The sequence below is a fragment of the Cebus imitator genome, unplaced genomic scaffold, assembly GCF_001604975.1.
Source record: "Cebus imitator isolate Cc_AM_T3 unplaced genomic scaffold, Cebus_imitator-1.0 Scaffold8, whole genome shotgun sequence".
In the NCBI taxonomy this organism is placed as follows: Eukaryota; Metazoa; Chordata; class Mammalia; order Primates; family Cebidae; genus Cebus; species Cebus imitator.
The window spans coordinates 9,924,530-9,946,319 of NW_016107323.1; the positions used below are offsets into that span (position 1 = coordinate 9,924,530).

Here is a 21,790-nt window from a genome sequence, read left to right on the forward strand (position 1 = left end):
GTGTTCATGCCTTTGTATAATGCCCTGCCCTTGAGTATGGGCAGGACCTGAGCCTTGCTTCTAGCCTATAAGATATAGTGAAGGGGATGAGCTCTTGGGATCACATTATGTTATATAAGACTCTGTCTCAGATAACAGGAACTAGAGATTCTCCTTGTGGACTTGATGAAGGAAGTGGCCCACAGGATGGGATCAGAGATGCCACATGGTTAGGGAATGAAGGCAGCCTCTAGGACCTGGGGTAGGGGCTCTCTCAACAGCCTTCAGGAGGCCATGGCCCTCAGACATACAGCTGCAAGCAAATGAATTCTGCCAACAACACAAATTTGCTTAGAAGCTAATTCTTCCCCTGTCAAGCTTCCAGATAAGAACATGGCCCAGCCAATACCTTGATTGCAGCCTTGTGAAATCCTGAGCAGAAGACCCGGTTAAGCCAAGCCCAGACTCCTGACCCACAGAAACTGTGAGAAAAATAAATGTGTGTTGGTTTAAGCCCCTACTTTGTAATAATGTGTCATGCAGCAATAGAACATGAATCCAGACATGGTGCGGAGGATGCTACCAGTCTGTCTCTATTCTCCTGTTGCACTGGGTTTCTCAGTTATCTGATAACAAATCATCTCAAATAAGTGGCTTAAAATTACAGAAACCATTGATGATCCCTCACAATTTCTGTGAGTAGGATTTGGAAGGTGGCCTGACTGGGCAGCCCTGGCACAAGGTCACTCATGCAGCTGCAGACATCTCACCTGGGGCAGCAGTTATCTGAAGGCTTGATAAGGAATTGAAGAGCCACTCACACAGCTGGCAGTATGGCGCTGGCTGTTGGCAGGAGGCCTTTGTTCCTCTCCACATGGGCCTCTCCACAGGGATGTTTGAGTCTCCTCACAATATGGCGGCTGGCCAAGAGACCAAGGTGGATGCTTCAGTGTCTTTTGTGACTTGGAAGTCACACAGTGTCACTTCCACTGTATTTAGTTGGTCACACAGGACCAGCCTTTATTCAGTATGGGAAGGGACTGCACACAGGTAGGTATCAATAACAGGAGGCAGGGACCCCTGGGGACCATCTTAGAGGCTGGCCACCATGCTGGTCTTCTTTCCCTCCAGCATGCTGCCTGTTTGCTCTACCCCAGCCTTTTGCAAAGACTATTCCCTCTGCCAGAGTCAATCTGTCCCCTACCTTCCATCACCCCTTCAGCTTATCTTTGAGGTCTCAGCAGGAATCAACCACAGCTTTGTGGGGCCCAAAGCGTATATACGTAAGGAGCCCTCTTCAAGATCAAAAAGACAAAACCATCTTGCTTCAGCAAATTTTCCTAATCACATGACCATTACTAGGGCCCTTTTAGGGCCTCCAGAGGTGCCTGTGTGAACAGAGGGCCCTGAAGCTTTGTCTTCACCAGGATCACAGTGAATTCTCCTCACTTCCTCAAGAAGCTCCTCCCAATCTCTAGGCTGAGTAACCTCCATTGCTTCGGTCTCTCTGTATGTCACCTGTATAATTAGGCATTTAACATCTCTTTTGGCCACCAGGGACCAGGTCTTATTCAAAAACTCTTTTTATGTACTTGCTGTCAGAGAATAATCTAAATGCCATGGACACAATAGAGAACCAGGGCCAGACAAGGTCCCTGCCATCCTGTAATCTATGTTCTGGTCGGGGAGAAAGGGGCAATAAATATATAACAAGAAAAAATGTAAAAGATAACTTCAGCTAGAGACGGGTGCAATGGAGAAAGTGAGGCAGGGCAATGAGAGATCAATGACAGCCTCTCTGAGACCAGGGTGATGAGAGGGAAGATCCAGGGAGTAGGTGTTCCTGGAAGGGGGAACAGCAAGTGCAAAGGTCCCAAGGCAAAAACAAGACTTGGGTGTTTAAGACTGAGCGGAGAGTCCAGTGTGGCTGAGCTAGTGACCGGGGGGAGCGGGGGCAATGAGGACAGAGGGGCAGATAAAGGACAGACTGGGCAGGACTTTGCAGAATAAAAAAGAAGTCTGAATTTTATTTTCATTAAGGTAAAATTCACATACCATAAAAGTAATCGTAAAACATACAATTCAGTGGCATTTAGTATCTTCACAATGTTGTGCAACCATCACTTCTGCCTCATTCTGGATTTTATTCTAAGTCAACTGAGACACCACTGGAGCATTCTGAGGAAGGGGTTTGAGCAGTGTTAGCATGTGCTCATCCCAGAGGCACCCTATCCAAGGCTACATGGGGAAGGCAAGGTGTGTTTCCGCCAGAATTTCCCCAGGCCATATCCTCCTTCCTTTTCTGGAAACAAGACCCCAAGATATCTGCTTCCATTTTCCTCCAAACTCTTCGTTCTCTGCTCTTCAAAGCAAGCTAGCTAAGGTGTGGGAATGGCAGAAGAGGGCAGGGGAAGGAGGGGGATGGGCTTTTAATTTCCAGCTTCCAATGTCAAAAGGCAATTTCATGCCTGCTGCTGTGATTAGGCCGGCAGAAAGGACTGAGGCTGGCGGCTAATGGCGGGTTGCTCCTGAGGATTCAGAGTTCCTGATTTTTTCCCTCATAGGGACAAGAATTTCTAGTGGTGTTCAGCCCTGTCTTCCACTCCGGTGATGCACCTCAGAGCCTGGGATGCCAATCTGTCATAGACCACAGCCTTAACTGCTCCCAGCAGCTCTGATTCTCTGAACCATTGCCGGGGCCACAGGTCCCATTCTTTCCATCTTGCGGAGGGTAAATGTGCAGACTGCCTGGGTCTGAATCCTGCTGCTGCCACTTGCCAGCCACACAAGCTTGGGCAAGTGTTCAAATTTCTCCACGCCTCAGCCTCCTCACCAGGAAATAGGGACACAAACAGTCCGTGCCTCTTAAGGGTGATGTGAGGATTAAATGAGGTAATGCAGGTGCACGGGGTGCTTGCATGAGAGATAGTAAGCGGATGCGGGCACACAGTGGGCATGTGTGAGAGATAATTAGGTAATGTGGGCACTGGTAGATGTTATGTCAGTGTTCGCTTAAAAAGAAAAGAAAAGGCAAAAAGAACACAAGACAGAACTCAAAATGTTACCAGAGGCTTTGAGGCTGAAACTCTGAACATTTGTGTGAATTCAAGAGATTTTTAGAAATGTAGTCGGCAACCAGTTTAAATTTATTTTTAAAAATCCTGTAGCCCCCAAAAGCCATCTCCCTGCCAGGCAGTTGCTGTGATCAACCTGGGACCAAGGGCTTCGGGCTGCCTGTCCTGAATCATTTCCACCCCAGTTGTACAAGTCTACTGTTCTGTCTTTTCTGAAACGTCTTTATGCTCCAGGTTTCCATGAGCTTGCTGAAAATGTGTGGAGTGTCTACTATGTGTTAAGCACATAAGCAAAATAAACTCATCAGAAGCCTAAGAGGGAAGTATGTGTCCCATTGCATAGAGTAGCAGACTGTGGTTCTGAAAGGTACAATTCCTTTGCCCGCCATCTCCCAGGCAGTTTCCAGCAGAAATTTGAACTACTATTTTCTGTTCACCTCACACCTTCCCAAATTGCCTTTCAGGCTCCAGGCAGGCTGGTCCGTCCATCCCAGTGGTCAGCCTGACAGGCAGAGGAAGCAGGAAGAACTGACCGATGAGGAGAAAGAAATCATCAACAGGGTGATCGCTCGAGCTGAGAAAATGGAAGAGATGGAGCAGGAGCGAATCGGGTGAGGTGACGCTTCCCATCCACCTGAGAGCCGCTGAGGCAGGAGGGTGTGCTGGGCTGGAACAGGGCTGCCTCTGGGCTTTGGCATTTGTGACTTAACAGAACCACCTCCCACCCCCTTTCCCACTGGCAGACCTGGGATCTTTTTGCATGAGGTGGGAGAGTTGGGAGAACAGAAAGGGGCTAGAGGAGAGAGTGGGATGCTGGTGAGGAGGTTCTTGGCTGGGGGTGCATTGAAGAAGGGGCGGGGGAGGGGTCTTTGATACCAAAAGGAGAGATTGTCATTGGAGGCTGCAAGAAGTGGTGTGGGTGTGAGCATCAGGTGTCTCAGCTAATCACAGCTGCATAGGGCTGTGCTCTAGAGATGATAGCCACGTAGGTGTCAGGAGGTACAGCCGAGGGCAAGGTTAGGGGGACAGGGAGTAGGTGAAAAACAGAGTGTGTAAAAGAGAAAGCAGGTTTGAAATGAGTTATATAAGACAGTTGGAGAACCCAGTGCTGTAAGAGTCTGACAGCATGTGAGCAAGGAAGCAGAGGTTAACAAGATAGGTCAGGACTCCAGGAACCAAGGGATCCCATGCCGGCTCCCCACCTGCCTGCTCTGGATCTTGGGCATGTTGTTGACCTCTCTGAGCCCCAATTTGCTCGCTGGCAGATTGAGTGAAATAACCGTAATTATCTTATAAGACTCTTGTAAGCGTTGAGATGATGCTTGCACAGATCCTGACCCAGGCTCTGGTGACACTATGCATTTAATAAATGGTAGGAAGGAGAGGAAAGTGGGGCTCAGAAGGCAGGGATAATGAAAACAAGTATGTGAGAGAAGCAAGGCTTGTAAGAAGGATGCATGATGAGTGAAGAGATGTGACAAAATCAATGAGCAGGGACAGTACTGGAGAGCAAGGAGTGGCATGGGTGTGGGCTGGAGCTGGGGGAGCGGGGAAAATGTGGGGCATCATCAGGGTGGGAGGGGTGACTGAGAGATGGGAGTGAGGGTGTGTGTTTGGGGGGGCTCTTGGTATAAATGGAGACTTTGGCTGCCGGGATAGTGAGGCCATGGGAGTCGTCTTCCCAGACCTGAATATCAAACAGGAAGCGGGAAGGCAGGATGCTGGGACATCACCTTCACTTACACCCTCCCCAAGCCCTTCTGCTGGGGGCAGCCATTGCCAACTGCTTACAACAGATTTAGGCACTGAGGTGCCCACTGATCTCTTTACCCAGGTACTCAGCTGGGGGCTAATGAAAAACGATGCTCTGGTGATGCAGGAAGTGGGTGCCTTTGACTTGAGCCTCTGCAGATAATTGCACTCAGGGCAGGCTGGGGAAATCAGAGGTGTCGTTGACAAGTGACAAACACCTGCCACAGGATGTCAGCTTCACACTTGACCCTCTGTCAGCCTCCTTGGGTGGTTACCAAAGAGATAGGTCTGAGGAGCTTGCTTATGGGGTTAGGTTTTTATTTTGCTTTGCTTTTTATTCAAGAGTGGAAAGTTCTCCAGGCTGGCAGTGTGTATGCATGTGCATGTGTGTGTGTGTTCATGCATGTGTGTATGCACATGCATACGTGTGTGTGTACATATGTGTACGTGTGTGTGTGTGTGTGTTTTCATACAATGATAGGCCTTAGCCATGAGGGAAAGAAAAATATGTATATCAAGGCTAAACAGTGAAAGCAAGAACTCTGTTCAACCCTTTTCCTGCCTGGCACGTACCACCAGCTATCACATTTTATATTTTACATATTTCCTTTGACTATGTCTCTCCCCATTAGATTAAGATTCCTGAGGGTAGATATTTTTGCCAGTTTTGTTTACTGTTGTGTTCCTAAAGCCTGGTATATAATAGGTGCACAGGAAAATATTTGTTGAGTGAATGAATCAACGTGGAAGATGAGGATGTCTCCCAACTTCTTTCTACATTGCCTGTGGCCAAGAGGCTTGGGGGTTTATAGTCTTGTCCAGGGTCCAAACTCCCAGGGAGAGTACTCTGACTGGCTAATGTCAAGTACTGTCCCTTGTCCAATCAGCTGCAGCCAGGTGTGCCAAGCCCTATTGTATTAGCATGGCCACTGGGCCGCCTCTGGAGGTCAGGTTATAGAGGTCCTCGTGAACTGAGCAGATCCCAGCTTAAATGATTTAGAACAGGGTAAATGGGGTCCCTGCTTTGTTTTTGATGCCCTGCTGTATTCTCCCTACCAACCTGGTGACATGGCGGCAGAGCATTGCAGTTAAGAACTGGGGCTGCAAAGTGAGGGAGACCTGGGTCCAAATTTCAGTTTTGCCACTTACCCCTTGTGTGCCCTTAGATAGGCCACTTTAACCTCCCTGTGCCTCAGTTTCCTCATCTGCAAAATGGGGATAACATTGTCACATACATCTGGGTATTTAATTAGCATGCAAAGAAATATTGTGGTGCCTTGTACAAAGTACATGCTTAATAAATAGTGGCAGTTATTTAATGGTGAGGTTTTGTTTTGGTTTAATGGAAACGCTGATTTTTCATGCTCGCTCAAGCCTTTGTTCTAGAAGTCTGCCCTGAGACTCCTATTTGGCAAGCCCTGAAATTCTAGCAGCCCCTGGCTTCCCCTGAAGGAGATTTGAGAGGCTTCCAGGGGAGCTTGGGCCAAGTCTTTGGTGACAGAATGTCCCTTTGCTGAGACAATGTGTTTTCTGCCTGGCTTCCCAGAGTGGGGAGGACAGCCCTGGAAGATTCTGGCTGTGGTTGTTCCACAGCGCCCTTCCCGCAGCCAGCCCTTGCTGGTAGCATCGCCAGAGGCAAACCCAATGCTATTTGTGTCTTATAAGCTCAAACCTGCCCTGATTCCTGTTCCACCCACACTTCCCTGGGAGGGGATAAGAGAGGAGTCAGATGAAAGCCAAGTGAAACATCAGACATGGAGCCAAACTGAAAATGGGGGGTGCTAACTGGGGCTCCCGTTGCAGAGCATGAGGATCTGAGTTAGACCTTGGGACCTCAGTTTCCCCATTCATTGAATGACTCAGCCTCATTCTCAGGATTCTTTCTGCTCAGACTCTATAGTATTTTGGGGGTGTCTGGTGAGGGACCTCATACCCTGTTGCTGGCTGTACCTCTCAGTAATGAGCTCCTTCTATGTTAAAATTGCCGATGTAGCTGTGTCCCTTACTGGGTCCAGACGTCAGCTCCATGATGCTGAATGTTCTTTTCTATTACCTGAGTGAAAGCTATCTGGGAAAGTTATGAAATCACTGTCAATAAACATGATAAATAATCATCATGATGGGTGCCATTTACTGAGCACTTACTATGTGCCAAGCCCAGTGTCTAAAAACTTCACATAAATTAACTCATTAACTGTTCCTCTCAACCCTGTCAAGTAAGCTATTATTATCCCAATTTTGCAGGTGAGGAAACTGAAGCTTAGAGAGCTTAGACCATTTGCCCAAGGTCATTTGGAGGCAAGGTACACATCCCTATTTGGCTGACTCTCAGAACTATCCTCTTAAATCTCTGTGATGTGTTTCCTGAAGATGTGTTCCCAAATTCCTAGGCTCTGCAGCGCATGGACATGTTAATTACTCAGGTTTGGAGGGGACATTTTGAGGCCTGGAAGTTGAAGCCCTTTCTGTGCTGACGCAATGATTCTTTCCAGCTCTTATTAACCTGTTTGTACCTTCCAAAGCTGCCAGAGCTAGTCTGCCTGCTGCTTTGGTTCTGAGAGTTTCAGGAGAGAAATCCCCTCAGGCTTTGCCTCCCTGGGGCAGTTTTGCAAGAGTTAGCTGCCCCAGGGAGTCCCAGGCCATGCACAGCAACCCAGAACTGCTTCACTCCATGGAGCCCATGTGCCGGTAGGAGTCTAAACCTTCACACCCCACTCAGCTCACAGCCCAGCTCTGTTCTCTTCAGCATCCCAGGAGGGAGGGTTGATGGCCAGAAGAGAAATGCATTAACCAACCTCGTTTTGCCCCCACATTTCTTATATAAGAGCTAAGTGGGATTTCAGAGTTCATTTTGCATGCCTGACTGCTACAGACTTCTGTTAGGACACTTTGCTTACAAGAAAGGAAACTAATTCCAGTTAGGTTGCTTCAGTTACCTATTACAATATAACGAACCACCCAAAAATTTGTGGCTTAGAGAAAAACAATGTATTATTTTTCATGATTTTTTCCGGTTAAGGATTCAGACAGAGCTCTGCTGGGCAGGTTTTTTGCTGCAGGGGGCATGGGCTGGGTTTGCTCACTCAGCTGCATTCAGCCAGTGGTTGGGCTGGGCTGGAAGGTGCAAGAAAGCTTTACTCCCCTGTCTGTACCTTGGTGCTCTCCAGGTAGCCCCTGTCTTTGCATTCATCTTTCCTTATTTATTATTCTGGCCAAACTCCTTTACACGGCAGTTGGATCTCAAAGAAGCAAAGATAGGTGTTGCCTTGTTTCTTAACAGGTAGGTCTGGAACTGGCAGGGTATTACATCCCTCACTTTCTATTGAGGACAGGAAATAGATCCTACCTCCTTATGGGATAAATGGCATGTGTGTGCAGAGGAGGAAGGCATTGTTGGTGCCTATCTTTATCACGTTATGCAGAAAGAGAAATTTAATATAAGGGTTCAGAGGTATCTCAAGGGATCTAAGGACAAGAACACGGCCTAGCCTCATGAAAAGTCTACTTCTCATCCCACATATTAGAAAACATAGCCACACTAGCTAGATATTCCCAGTTTCTATAGCTCTTCTTACTCCAAATTCCCAGGAAAGGACCTCTGATTGACCTAGCTCACCCTAGATGCCCGCCCCTTATCCAGTCGGTTGTGGTCAGAGGTGCTAGGCTAGACACACATGGCTGCTGAATTCTTCTCCTGAGCATAGAAGGGCCCCTTTGTGAGTTGCAAATACACACACCTAGGTTACCCACAGGAGTTTTAGAATGTATTAAGTTTGGAATTAGACACTTGCCTCCAAAATTGGTTTGCATTTCCACCTCTCTCCCTGGCATTTGTAAGGCCAACTTTATCCTCATGATATTTCTTTATGTCCAGAGCCTCTCAAAGGCATTTGCTCACATATCTTGCCTGTGAAGGGACTGGCAGCTGGGTGACTTCCATTCGAGGTCACCTTCCCTAAACAGATGGTCCCAAAAAAGTAATTAAGATTTGTCATTAGCCTTGGCATCCAGACACCGCGATGAATGAGGAAGTCGGAGAGACTTGTTGTTGACAGGATCTGTCGCACCCCATCACCTTCCCATCTTGGTTCCACCTTCCCTCGTGTTTTTGGCACATATTTTTTCTAAAATATGGACAGAGGGAGAAGTGAGTGATAATGCCCGGAACTTGCTACATCTAATTAGGTAGACATCTGTCCTATGGTTTGACAAGACAAGCCAGGTCATACTCTTGTCTTTCCAAAGGAGGACTCCTCTCCTGTGTTCTTAAAGTCTTAAAGATTCTATGGCTGGGAGTCAGGGACTTGGGGGCATTCTGATATTATAAACACTTATGGATGTGTCTATGTACATTTTTTTCCCAAAAGAAACATAGATTTCATCAGGTTTGGGGAGACTCTGATCCCCTGGTGTCAGGAATTATTGAATTGTACCTCAGTTTCCTCAGGGATTGGACCAGTGATTTTTCCAATGTCCAGCTAGCCCTGGTGTGTCATAGAATCTGTTTGTATAAGATGAAAATAGGGCTGGGCACAGTGGCTCACGCCTGTAATCCCAGCACTTTCGAGAGGCCGAGGTGGGTGGATCACTTGAGGCCAGGAGTTTGAGACCAGCCTGGTCAACATGGTGAAACCCCATCTCTACTAAAAATACAAAAATTAGCCAGGAGCCAGGTGTGGTGGCACATGCCTGTAATCCCAGCTACTTGGGAGGCTGAGGCACGAGAATCTCTTAAACTCAGGAGACAGAGTTTGCAGCACTGCACTCCAGCCTGGGCGACAGAGCAAGACTCCATCTCAGAAAAAAAGAAGAAGAAAAGATGTACAACACATTAAGGAAAGTAACTTAAGACACTTGGGTGATTTTTCTTTTTTCATACAAAAGCAAAGTTTTTCTTCTTTTTTTCCCCCATTTATTTATTTTATTGCATTTTAGGTTTTGGGGTACATGTGAAGAACATGCACAATTGTGGCATAGGTACACATGTGGCAGTGTGATTTGCTGCCTTCCTCCCCATCATCTACATCTGGCATTTCTCCCCATGCTATCTCTCCCCAGCTCCCCACCCCCCAAAATCCCTCCCCTATTCCCCCCAACTGACCCCAGTGTGTAGTGCTCCCCTCCCTGTGTCCATGTGTTCTTATTGTTCAACTCCCACCTATGAGTGAGAACATGCGGTGTTTGATCTTCTGCTCTTCTGTCAGTTTGCTGAGAATGATGGTTTCCAGGTTCATCCATGTCCCTACAGAGGACACAAACTCATCATTTTTGATGGCTGCATAATATTCCATGGTGTATATATGCCACATTTTCCCTGTCCAGTCTATCATCGATGGGCATTTGGGTTGGTTCCAGGTCTTTGCTATTGTAAACAGTGCTGCAATGAACATTCGTGTGCACGTGTCCTTATAGTAGAACGATTTATAATCCTTTGGATATATACCCAGTAATGGGATTGCTGGGTCAAGTGGAATTTCTATTTCTAGGTCCTTGAGGAATCGCCACACTGTCTTCCACAATGGTTGAACTAATTTACACTCCCACCAACAGTGTAAAAGTGTTCCTATTTCTCCACATCCTCTCCAGCATCTGTCGTCTCCAGATTTTTTAATGATCGCCATTCTAACTGGCGTGAGATGGTATCTCAATGTTGTTTTGATTTGCATTTCTCTGATGACCAGTGATGATGAGCATTTTTTCATATGTTTGTTGGCCTCATGTATGTCTTCCTTTGTAAAGTATCTGGTCATATCCTTTGCCCACTTTTGAATGGGCTTGTTAGTTTTTTTCTTGTAAATCTGCTTTAATTCTTTGTAAATTCTGGATATCAGCCCTTTGTCAGATGGGTAAACTGCAAAAATTTTTTCCCATTCTGTGGGTTGCTGATTCACTCTAATGACTGTTTCTTTTGCTGTGCAGAAGCTGTGGAGTTTGATTAGGTCCCATTTGTCTATTTTGGCTTTTGTTGTTAATGCTTTTGGTGTTTTGGTCATGAAGTCCTTGCCTACACCTATGTCCTGAATGGTTTTGCCTAGATTTTCTTCTAGGGTTTTTATGGTGTTAGGTCTTATGTTTAAGTCTTTAATCCATCTGGAGTTAATTTTAGTGTAAGGTGTCAGGAAGGGGTCCAGTTTCTGCTTTCTGCACATGGCTAGCCAGTTTTCCCAACACCATTTATTAAACAGGGAATCCTTTCCCCATTGCTTGTTTTTGTCTGGTTTGTCAAAGATCAGATGGTTGTAGATACGTTGCATTGCGTCCGAGACCTCTGTTCTGTTCCATTGGTCTATATCTCTGTTTTGGTACCAGTACCATGCTGTTTTGATTACTGTAGCCTTGTAGTATAGTTTGAAGTCCGGTAGTGTGATGCCTCCCGCTTCGTTCATTTTGCTTAGAATTGACTTGGCTATGCGGGCTCTCTTTTGGTTCCATATGAAGTTTAAGGTGGTTTTTTCCAGTTCTGTGAAGAAGGTCATTGGTAGCTGGAGGCTGAGACAGGAGAATCGCTTGAGCCTGGAAGGCAGAGGTCACAATGAACCGCCTAGATTGCACCACTGTACTCTAGCCTGGGCAACAGAGTGAAGCTTTCTGGATTCCTTAATTAGCTCGATGCTTGCCGTAAAAGAGAGAACGCATACGTGTTGAGTGAACAATGCATACTGAGTGAACCATAAACCCAACTAAGGTGCTTATCAAGTCTCTTTACCTGTACAGCCTCCCTCGTGCCTCCCTGACTTCATCTGTAAAATGGGAAGTTGGATGGGGCGGTCTTCAAATCCCATCTATTTATGTTTGGAGACAGATAATTCTTTGTGTGGGGGCTGTTTTGTACATTGTAGACTGTTCAGCAGCATGTCTGGTCTCTACCCACTAAGATGCCTGATTTAACACCCCACCCGGTTGCAACAACTAAAAATGTCTCCAGACACTGCTCAGTGTCCCCGAGGGGCAAAGTCACCCCCTGTTGAGAACCACTGCTCTAGTCCTTTTGTTGGTGGAGAAGGAATGGGAGATGAAATGGACTGCGATTTTTCTTGGACTCATACTCAACTTCCAGCAGAATAATCACAACGGACTACTCTTATTGGCATCACATGCCAGCACTGTGCTCAGAGCTTTATGTAGATTCATTTATGTAATTCTCACAGCAATCCTACGTAACAGAACATATTATAATCATTCCCATTCCACAGAAGAGGAAACTGAAGAACACAGAGGTTTAGCAACTTGCCGAGGGTCATACAGTTAATAAGTGGTGAGACTGGAATTATGAATCTGGGCTGGCTGGCTCCAGGATTAGGCTCCTATTCTGCTATTCCTTAGAGAAACAAATATTTATTCTCCAAGCCCTGTGCTAGGAACTTTCAAATATCATATATTTCCTTTAATCCTCATGATGTCCTCACTGAGAGTCAGACGATCATCTCTGCTTTACAACTGAGTAAACTGAAGCTCAGGGAAGTTAAGACACTTGCCCAGAGACACACAGCCTTTGCGTGGCCAAAGGGAAAGGCAATTGATGGATGATTTAGGGGATTCAGAGAAGTCAGTAATTTACAGGGTATCTCAGACATTTATTGAAGTTAATGGATCGTTGTATATGTTTCTTCTTCATATGTTTGTTTATATGCAATTGAACAGTTCATTCCTCTTTACCACAGTGACTCTTGTCCCCATTCAGTCCTCAGCACCACATTCTCCCAACTCTATTTTCCATGATAGGAATGGGCAGCGAGAGGGGTCGGAAAGAACCACAACCATAAACCCTGTCATGAAACAAAGATTCCATTCTTCTAGCATCTGGGCAGCTAGACCTAACTTCCAAATCTATCTCTTCCACTCGAGCTATGTACACTTGGGCAAGTGAGTTCCCCTCTGTGTGCCTTGGTTTCCCCATCTGTAAAATGGGAGTGAAGAGTAGAGCTTATCTCCCAGATTGTTGATGGCTTAAGAAAAACAATGCTTGTAGAGTACTTAGCACAGCACCTGGCACAGTAAGCACTCAAACAACAATCACAATTATTGCTGTTCCTGGGTTTGTCATGACACAGCACCTTGCCCAGCATGGACTGCACTAGCCCAGCTAGGCCCTCCAGTGGTCTTTCTTTCTTGGTTCCCTCATCTCCAACTCTGAATCGAGGTGACCCTCCTCCCCAAAGTGCCAAGGCCCAGACAGGAATCACATTCACCAGTCCCTCAAGGAGACAGACTGGGATCTAGGGCTCCCCAGGTGGTGACAGTAACAAACAACAGGGAGAATTAATGAGTCTGAAATGCACACAGCCCATATCCTAGCGTGTGGTTTCCTGATGGAGCAGCTCAGTCATTTAAGGACAGGTTCCTGAGAGACCCTGGCACTGGAGCCTCAGGCCAGCCCCCGTCAGAGCAGCAGCCATTTCCCCATTCATAGCAGATGGTCCAATTTTGACTTCAGAAAGTGCCAACTTTAATAAACTCAACAGTAATATCCCCTTACTTGGCAATTAGAGTGAGGTGAAGAGCGAGCAGGGATTGTGGGATTGATGATGTGGTGTATGGTGTGTGTGTGTGTGTGTGTGTGTGTGTGTGTGTGTGTGTGTGTGTGTGTTGTGTGTGACACACACACACACAGAGAGAGAGAGAGAGACAACATTGCATTGTATCCACTATCCCACTTTGTTGTGTTTTTCTGAATGGTGAAATCGTGGTCAACCACTGCTTCTAAAGGCAGCTGCTCTGGCTTCATCCCATTGGTTGGTGGAACCCCAGCTTTTAGCCATTTCCTCTGTTGATTCAGAGATTGGCACATAAACCCATCACACTGGGCAAGCAGGGTGCAGGGTGTCTTTCCCGGGCACTGCTGCACACCACATTAAGCCTACTTTCTGGTGCAATTGTACAACCATTAGCCTTTTCTTTGACATTCATCCAGATGTTGCAGCAGTACGGGAAAGCTCAAAAGTAGTTACTTGAATGTTCCTGAGGTCAGTTTGGGCTTTTCGTGGGAGGCCGAGCATCAGAAACAAGCAGCTATTGGTCCTTCACTGGGCTTATGACTTTGCTTGAAGAAGGCAGCCGATTGGATCTGATCTCTCTGCAAGAGCACAGTGTGCACAGACATGCATATAAAGGTGTATTCTTGCATGTAGGTTCTGATTATACGCATGTCTCTGTGTGTGTGCAGGTGTGTGTGTGTGTGCAGACTCATAGGCACATGTACACATGCCTCTACAGGTGTGGCTGGACATATATGTGTGGGTACATGTGTCATTTGTGTGTGTGTGTGTGTGTGTGTGTGTGTGTGTGTATGTGTGTGTGTGTGTGTATGTTTAGAGATGGGTACTTGACTCCTATAAATTTCTAATCAATGCAACCTCTTTAAGAGCTTTAGAAAGATAGATTTCATAAGCAGATGATAGCATCCTGGTTACTTAGAAAAAAATGTGAGTACAGGGAGGTATGAAGCCACAGATTTCCAGACTAAATAATTAGCAGCAACCATTACTGAATAGTTACCATGTTCTGGGTATTTTAGAAACACTATCTCATTTTACTTTTTCAACAATCCTAGGAGGTAAGGACTTTGTTTTTCTTAATTTGCTGATAGAGAAATTGAAGCCCTGAAAGGTTAAATAGCTTTCCTGGGGTCACAGAGCTAGGACGTAGCAAAGTCCAGACATAGATCCAGGCAAGCTCACTCCAGAATTGGCACCCCAACCCTGTGCTGGCAGGCCTGTGTACAGGGAGTCTACACTTTCTTAGGACTGCATGTGAACACCTGAAGAAAGTGATTGAAACTCAGAGTCAGCAGCTTGGCTTGTCTGACATCCACAGCCAGTCAGGGAGGAATTGTTCCGCAGAGGAGAGCTAAAGTCGGATTCATACCCAAATCAGGTTCTGGGTGACTGGTGGGGCAAACATGTGGGTGTGGCAGGCAAAACAACGGCCTCCCCCAAAATGTCCACATTCTAGTCCCTCAAGCCTGTGCACTTGTTACCTCCAGTGGCAAAAAGATCCCTGCAGATGTGATAGCTACAAATCTTGAGATGGGGAGATTATCCAGGATTATCTAGGGGGACCCCATGTCATCACAAGGGTTTCCTATGAGAGGGAACAGGAAGGTCAGAGTCACAGAGAGATTAAAAGGTACCCTACTGCTGGTTTTGAAAACGGAGGAAGGGGCCATGAGCCAAAGAATGCAGCTGACTTCTAGAAACTAGAAAAGGCATGGGAACAGATTCTCTCCTAGAGCCTCCAGGAGGAATGAAGCCCTGTAAACGCCTTGATGTTAGCCTTGATCTCCAGAGCTGTTAAGAAAAATGTATATGGTCTCAACCTCTAAGTTTGTGATACTTCGTTCCAGCAGCCACAGAAAGCTAATATAGCAAGTGACTCCTTGAAACCTGCTGGCATGCAATGGCATTTTGTGGCCCTCCTTCTGATACGCTCTCTGTGGCTCTCCTTCTGATACGCTCTTTTACCACAACTGAGTTAGACTCATTTGGACCAACCTTGTATTTTCAAAAGGCCTGCTCAGCTGTATATATAGAGAAAGTCCAGAAACCTGCCTGCTTCATTCTACCTGGAACGGCTGCAGCATCTGAAACTCTCACTGTACTAAGCCTCCCAAGGGCTCCATTCATTTCTCCAAGAGTTGTCTCTAAATGGGGTGGGTATCTCATACCTGTAATCCCAGCACTTTGGGAGGCTTTGGTGGGAGGATTGCTCAGTTGAGCCCAGGAATCCAAGACTAGCCTGAGCAATATAGTAAGACCTCATCTCTATAAAAAAAAATAATACCTGGGCGTCGTGGCATTCACCTATAATCACAGCTACTTGAAAGGCTGAGGTGGGAAGATTGCTTGAGCCCCAGAGTTTGAGGCTGCAGTGAGCTCTGATCATGCCACTGCACTCCAGCCAGGGTGACAGAGCCAGACCCTTTCTCAAAAAAAGAGGGGGGAGGGAAGTTGAGTCTCCTCCACTGAAAGCCCTTGCACGTTGCCCCATCACTCTTCAACACAAGACACTGCATGGAGTGTGCCCTGCCATCTCTCCAGCCTCATCTTCCAGCCATGCTGAGCACCTCTCACTTCCGTCGCACGTGCTGTTCCCTGGTTTCCTCTGAGGACTCATCCTGACCGTTTCTGTCCCTCTCTTGTGAGTTCTCACAGCTGTTCATACTTGTCCTTCAGGGTACTTATGATGATTATGGCAATTTGCGTGTTTTTTTAAACAATGTCTGATCTCTCACTTGAATGCCAGCTCCATGAGGCCAGGGATCTCATTGTTTTGCTACTGTTGGATCCTCACTGTCTACTTGGCACATAGTAGGTGCTCTATAAATGTTTGTCAAGTGAATGAATAGCCCGTCTGCCTCCATTTAGATGGTAAGGTCAGACCAAGTTGGGAACTTGCTTCCCACCACCTCCAGAGGCAATCCATTGGTGCCTAGAGGAGGGGACATACTGCTTCTGGTGCCTCTGGGAGCATCCTGGGAAATAGGATGTGCCTACCCGTCTTCACTGAGTAACCAACAGCTCGCCTTAAGCACCCAGCCTGGTGATGGATGTTCCCAGGATGCCAGGTGTGAGCAGTCATCACAAAGTTAATCAGGCATGTAAAGACACAGTAGTGAGCGTCAGCCACTTACAGGGTTCAGTCAATTGAGCACTTAATGTGGGAGAAGGGGATGGAGACATTAGGTAGGTAAACAAAGCCAGGCAGGCAAATAACACCAGGTGGCTAATGCAGAGAGGGTCTACTGTCAGCCATCAAGAGTCCTTCGTGTCAAAAAAAAAAAAAGGAAGAGGAGGATAAATGTCAATGTTTCAGTCTCAGGATCTGAGAATCCAGAATGCTGCTCATGAGAGGAAACGTAAGGTGCATCTCATCTAACCCCTCTTATCAGAATTGAGTTTTTTGAGGTTATTGACTGGATAAGAGGTAGGAATCAAACCCATGTCTTTTAACTCTTGGCCATATGATCTCCATCTTCAAAAATGCACTTTCTTCTCCGATGTAGAAGTAATACATGTTCATTTTAAGAAAGTATGGAGGAGTCCAACTAGTTAGGTGCATTAAGAGGGGAGTAAAAGTTACCCATCACCCCTCACCACCTGGGGATAATCAGTGTGACTGTCTTGATGTGCCTCCTTCTTAATGCATATATACAGACTTGAGTGCACACAATGGAGATACTCAGGTGAGCATGCTTTAAACCCAAACTCACACCCTGTTCACAATCCTGCACCCTGAGTTATTTTTTTTCCTAGTTAACACCGTAAGAAGAGCATATTCCCATGGGATGTGCCTCACCACCTCCTTTCCTATTTCTTAATGTGTAGCCAGGAATTCACTGGCAGACTCAAACAGGGAGCTACTTTAAAGTGCAGCCTCCTAGGCCTCCCCCAACCCCATAGAATTATTCTCTGAATATTGAACATTCTCCCCAGGTGATCTCAGTGTACCATACATTTTGGGAGCATTCCCCCATGCTCTGGCTCTCAACAGGACTTCGTGCTTAAATACTGATATCCAGGCCGTATTAGATCCATAGCTGAGGTTTAGAGTCATGGCTGGGCACTTGCGTTTTTCTTAATGCCGGCTGTTTGACATGCAGTGAAGGTAGAGAGCATCTCCCATACACATCTAGGTCTTCCCTGCCAAGACTGGTAAAAACACATCTTTCTTCTCAGGTGAAGATGCTGAAATGTTTTATAACCAGGATAAAGACCCATTTGTGACGCATGGTCCACCATGACCCAATTTTGGCTTGGCTTCTTGCAAAATTTTATTTCCTCATTTAAAATCTTAGGCTGTTGGGATCTTCCATGTTGTGGCTCCAGCATTTGGGGCAGCACGGTGTCCTAACAGGCAGGCTACGGGGAGCTCCCTGCTCATTCCCAGTCTTCTGAAGGAGAAGGAAGATCTGTGTGTCCCCATCAAATATGCATCCTTCTTATTGGTCTGTACTGAATTCATGAATAACAAGGATCCCTGAGCTGAGACAGTTGAGTAATGATCTCGACTCTGTTGTGTGTCTGTGTCATTTGCTGCTGCTGATAGGAGCTAATGAGACACCCTCTGAATAACGTGTGTTCACGGAGCTTTTTGGCATCCAGGAGTCAATGGTCAAAGGAGTAGGCATCAGGTGGAGAGGCCACAGTGTGGGTTTGCAAGTGACGGGGCAAATCCACAGCCTTCATTTTCCAGGAAGAGGCAGAAAACCCTTTCAAGTTTCCTTAAAGCACACTGTGGTTTAGAATTGGATCTGTCCCACGCCCTGTTCCTGAGCTGCTTTGGCAAAGCTCAACATGAGGCAGGAGGCTGTGGGAATTCATGGAAAGCAAAGATGATTGACTGAAGCAGAGAACTAGGTTCTAGCTGTGGCTGTGTGACCCATGCAAGCGGCCCACTCTCTGTGCTCTGAGACCCCCAATGGTGGAGTGAGAAGGACAAAATCTATTTTCTGACTAAGGCAATGGATGAAGATGAAAATAGTTGGGAGCAACTGTGTATAAGAAAAATGTCCCCATGTAACTGCCACCCCCTGTCCCCATTAGCCTACCTCATTTTCTCATAACATTTTATAATTCTATGGCATTGAAAGGCATCCTGAGATTTATCAACTCTAGTCAACTTCAAACTGTTTTTTTAAAACTCTGGGACCAACTTTCTAAAGGAAATCTAATTCAACAGTCCAAATGAATGTAAGAGATAAATGCAGACATGCTCTGTATGGAATGAGGTTTGGTAACCCCTTAAATTCTCTCCCACCATGCTGCCACAGAGGCCCCTAAACTGGCTCTATGAAACGCTTGGGGTACCATGAAGCACAGTGTGAAAACCACCGATGCAACCCAATGCCTCCTATTTTCCAGATGAGGAAACTGAAGTCCAGAGAGGCAAAAGCCAGGGCTAAAATCAATATTTGTCAACTATATGTTGAGCATTCTTTGGAGGAAAGATAATGGTGAAATATCGGGTGGGTATCTTGTCCCAACCTCAGGCAGTAAGAGTTAGATGGGCTGGAACTAGCCAGGGTGACTGCGTATGTGCAGCTTGGTACTTGCTAATTATTGAGGGGCCCTTGGTGAGGAAAAGGCAGGGAAATGGAGCAGGGTGGAGGTTGGACTGTTCAAGGCAATCCCCATGGTTCTACGTGGCATGTGGCTGCGTGGTGTAGCAGCTGAGAACAGGGACTTGGGAGCTGGACGGCCTGGGTCTCGGTCCCAGCTTTCACTGCTCCTTAGCTGTGTAACTGGCATGAACCACTTAACCTTTCTGTATCTCAGTTTTCTCATGTAGTAAAAGGAAACAAAAGGAGTCCTTAGCTTCTAGCCGTCTGTAATCCCAATGCTTTGGGAAGCTACGGCAGGAAAATTATTTGAGAACATGAGTTTGAGATCAGCCTGAGCAACATAATGAGATCCCATCTCTACAAAAAGGAATTTTTAAAAACATTAGCCAGGCATGCAAGATAGCACCATCACACTCCAGCCTGGGCCACAGAGTGAGACTCTGTCTCAAAAAAATTAGTTGGGCATAGTGGCGCATGCCTATGGTTCCAGCAACATGGGAGGCTGAGGCAGGAGGACCACTTGAAGTCAGGAGGTTAGTGCTACAGTAAGCTGTGATCACACCATTGCACTCTGACCTGGGTGACAGAGCAAGGCCCTGTATCTAAAAATAATAATAATAATAATACATAAATACAATAAGAAAATAAAATTAAAAAACAAATCTGTGCCTGGCACATAGTAAGTGCTCAGTAAACACCGGAGTGTGTTACTATTAATACAGGGGTTCTGAAACCAGGGATTGAGAGCTTGTTTCTGGTTCCTGCCCACTCCCATCATCCTATAGAAATAACTTCTAGGGAGGACAGGGTGGGTGGGGGGAAGGTGAGGAAGAATCGAGAAGAGTGTGCTGCCTTCAGCTTTGCACACTGTGCCTCCTCAAGCGATTCTGTGCAATCTGGGTCACAGCGGAGGCTCCAGAGCGTGCATGCTGCCTTTGACTCTTCCTTGGGCAGGGCAGCACCTCTCTCGAATGGAACACAAAAGGGAGAAGCTGCTATTTATAGCATTGTTAAGTCGGAGCACTCTGATGGCGTGGCAGGAACGATGAGGGCCATGGGTAGAGTAAGCATTAGATGTCTGCCAGGGAAGGCTACCAGGGGCCCTCTGGGTGCTGTGATGCCCAAGTCCCCTCCCATTGGCTCTCCCCACCCATGGAGAGGTGGGTGGAGCTCAGCACTATCTGGGTTCACTGGCTGTGTGTCTAGAAGGAGCCCTTATTTGATGGAAAGGCAAGGAGATGACTTCAAGCTGGTGGGAAGTGACAAAAAAAAAAAAGAAAAAAAAAAAACTTGAAGTGGAAACAGGATGCCACAGTTGTCATTCAGAGTGTGGCCTGAAACCAGTGGCATCGCATGGCACCACGTGGGAACTTTCTAGAAATGTAGCACCTCAGGCCCCACCTCAGACCTGGTGTTTCAGAATCTGCATTTTAACAGATCCCCGTGTCGTCTGCGTGCACATTAAACTTGAGAAGTGCTAGGGTAATGCATTTGAAATGTGGGTTCTAGGATTTTGTTGTTTTTTGAGATGGAGTCTTGCTCTGTCACCCAGGCTGGAGTGCAGTGGCACGATCTCAGCTCACTGCAAATTTTGCCTCCAAGATTTAAGCAATTCTCCTGCCTCAGCCTCTTGAGTAGTTTGAACTACAGAGGCACACAATCATGCCCAACTTTTTTGGTTTTTTTTTTTTTTTTTGGTATTTTTAGTAGAGATGGGATTTCACCATGTTGGCCAGGCTGGTCTCAAACTCCTGGCCTCAGGTCATCCACCCAACTTGACCGCCCAAAGTGTTAGGATTACAGGCATGCGCCACCAGGCCCAGCTATGGGTTCTAGTTTTGGCTCTGCTACTTCCTAGCTGTGTGACCTTGGGTATGTCATTTAACTTCTCTGTGACACTTTCTTCACCTGCAAAATTGCATAATAGTAGTACCTACCTTCTGGAAGTGGGTGGCAATGTACCTCATGCCATGCTAAGCATATAGTGAGCACCACCAAAGTATAAGCTGTTATTACACATGACTTGACGCTGAATGCAACTTACTTTTGCTAGATACACGTGTAGGGAGTGAGCTGCTCTCATTCATTCATTCACTCGTTGATTCAACCATGTACAAATCCCCGCTACAGCCTAGGCGCTGATCTGGCACTAGGCACACAGCAGGGAACAAGACAATGTGCCTGGGACGAGGGAACTCGTAGTCCCGCGACAAACCAGAGACTGTTTCACAATCAGCCGATTACTTAATACAGATAATCTCTGTGGTTAATTCCAAAGGTGACGAGTGCTGTGAGGAAGTACAAGGTTGCTCGTAGAGTGAATAAAATTGGTTGTCAGAGGAGGCTCTCAAGAGGGAATGCTATTCTAAAGCATGAGGACACCCTAGCCAGGGAAAATATGAAAGTGTGTGTGTGTATGCAACAGAGAGAGACAGAGAAATCACAAATGTGTGTGTTTGTTCCAGGCACAAGGAACTGAATGTGCTCTGCTGCTGAGGCAGACAGAACTGAAACTGAAGGATCCGTGTAACTAGACAAATGATTCTCAAAGACATTCTTGAACATGCACCAGGATAGCCTGGAAGACTCATTAAAATACAGATTGCTGGACCTCTATCCAGTCAAATTAGAATCATGTAGCTTCCAGGGCATTTGTTTTCAAACGGGGGTCTTCCTGCGCTAGGTTCACCCTCCACCCTTTCCCTAAACTGTCTGCACTTGACAATTTTGGGGCAGAATTTCTGATTCCATTGGGCTGGGGTGGGGCCCAAGAGTTTGGTTGGGTCATTGAATATCAGGAGAGGAGGGAGTCAAGGAAGACTCCCCGCCCAGGGATTCTGGTTTGAGCAAGTATGTAGAGGGTGGTGACATTTCCCAAGACTGGGAAGCAGGTTTGCTGGAGCTAGGGGTGGAGAGCAGCCAAAAT

The 21,790-nt window shown here is 46.5% G+C and overlaps 1 protein-coding gene across 5 annotated transcripts in view; it reads left to right on the forward strand.

Annotated features, from left to right (window-relative positions):
* The window catches only part of RPH3A (rabphilin 3A), a 342,231-nt gene that overhangs the window by 284,179 nt on the left and 36,262 nt on the right, over positions 1–21,790 (forward strand). For all 5 annotated transcript variants that reach the window (XM_037743711.1, XM_037743722.1, XM_017543014.2 and 2 more), the window contains one exon: positions 3,518–3,664. In XM_037743711.1, the coding sequence (XP_037599639.1) occupies positions 3,518–3,664 (147 nt within the window). The remainder of the gene's footprint in view (positions 1–3,517; positions 3,665–21,790) is intronic.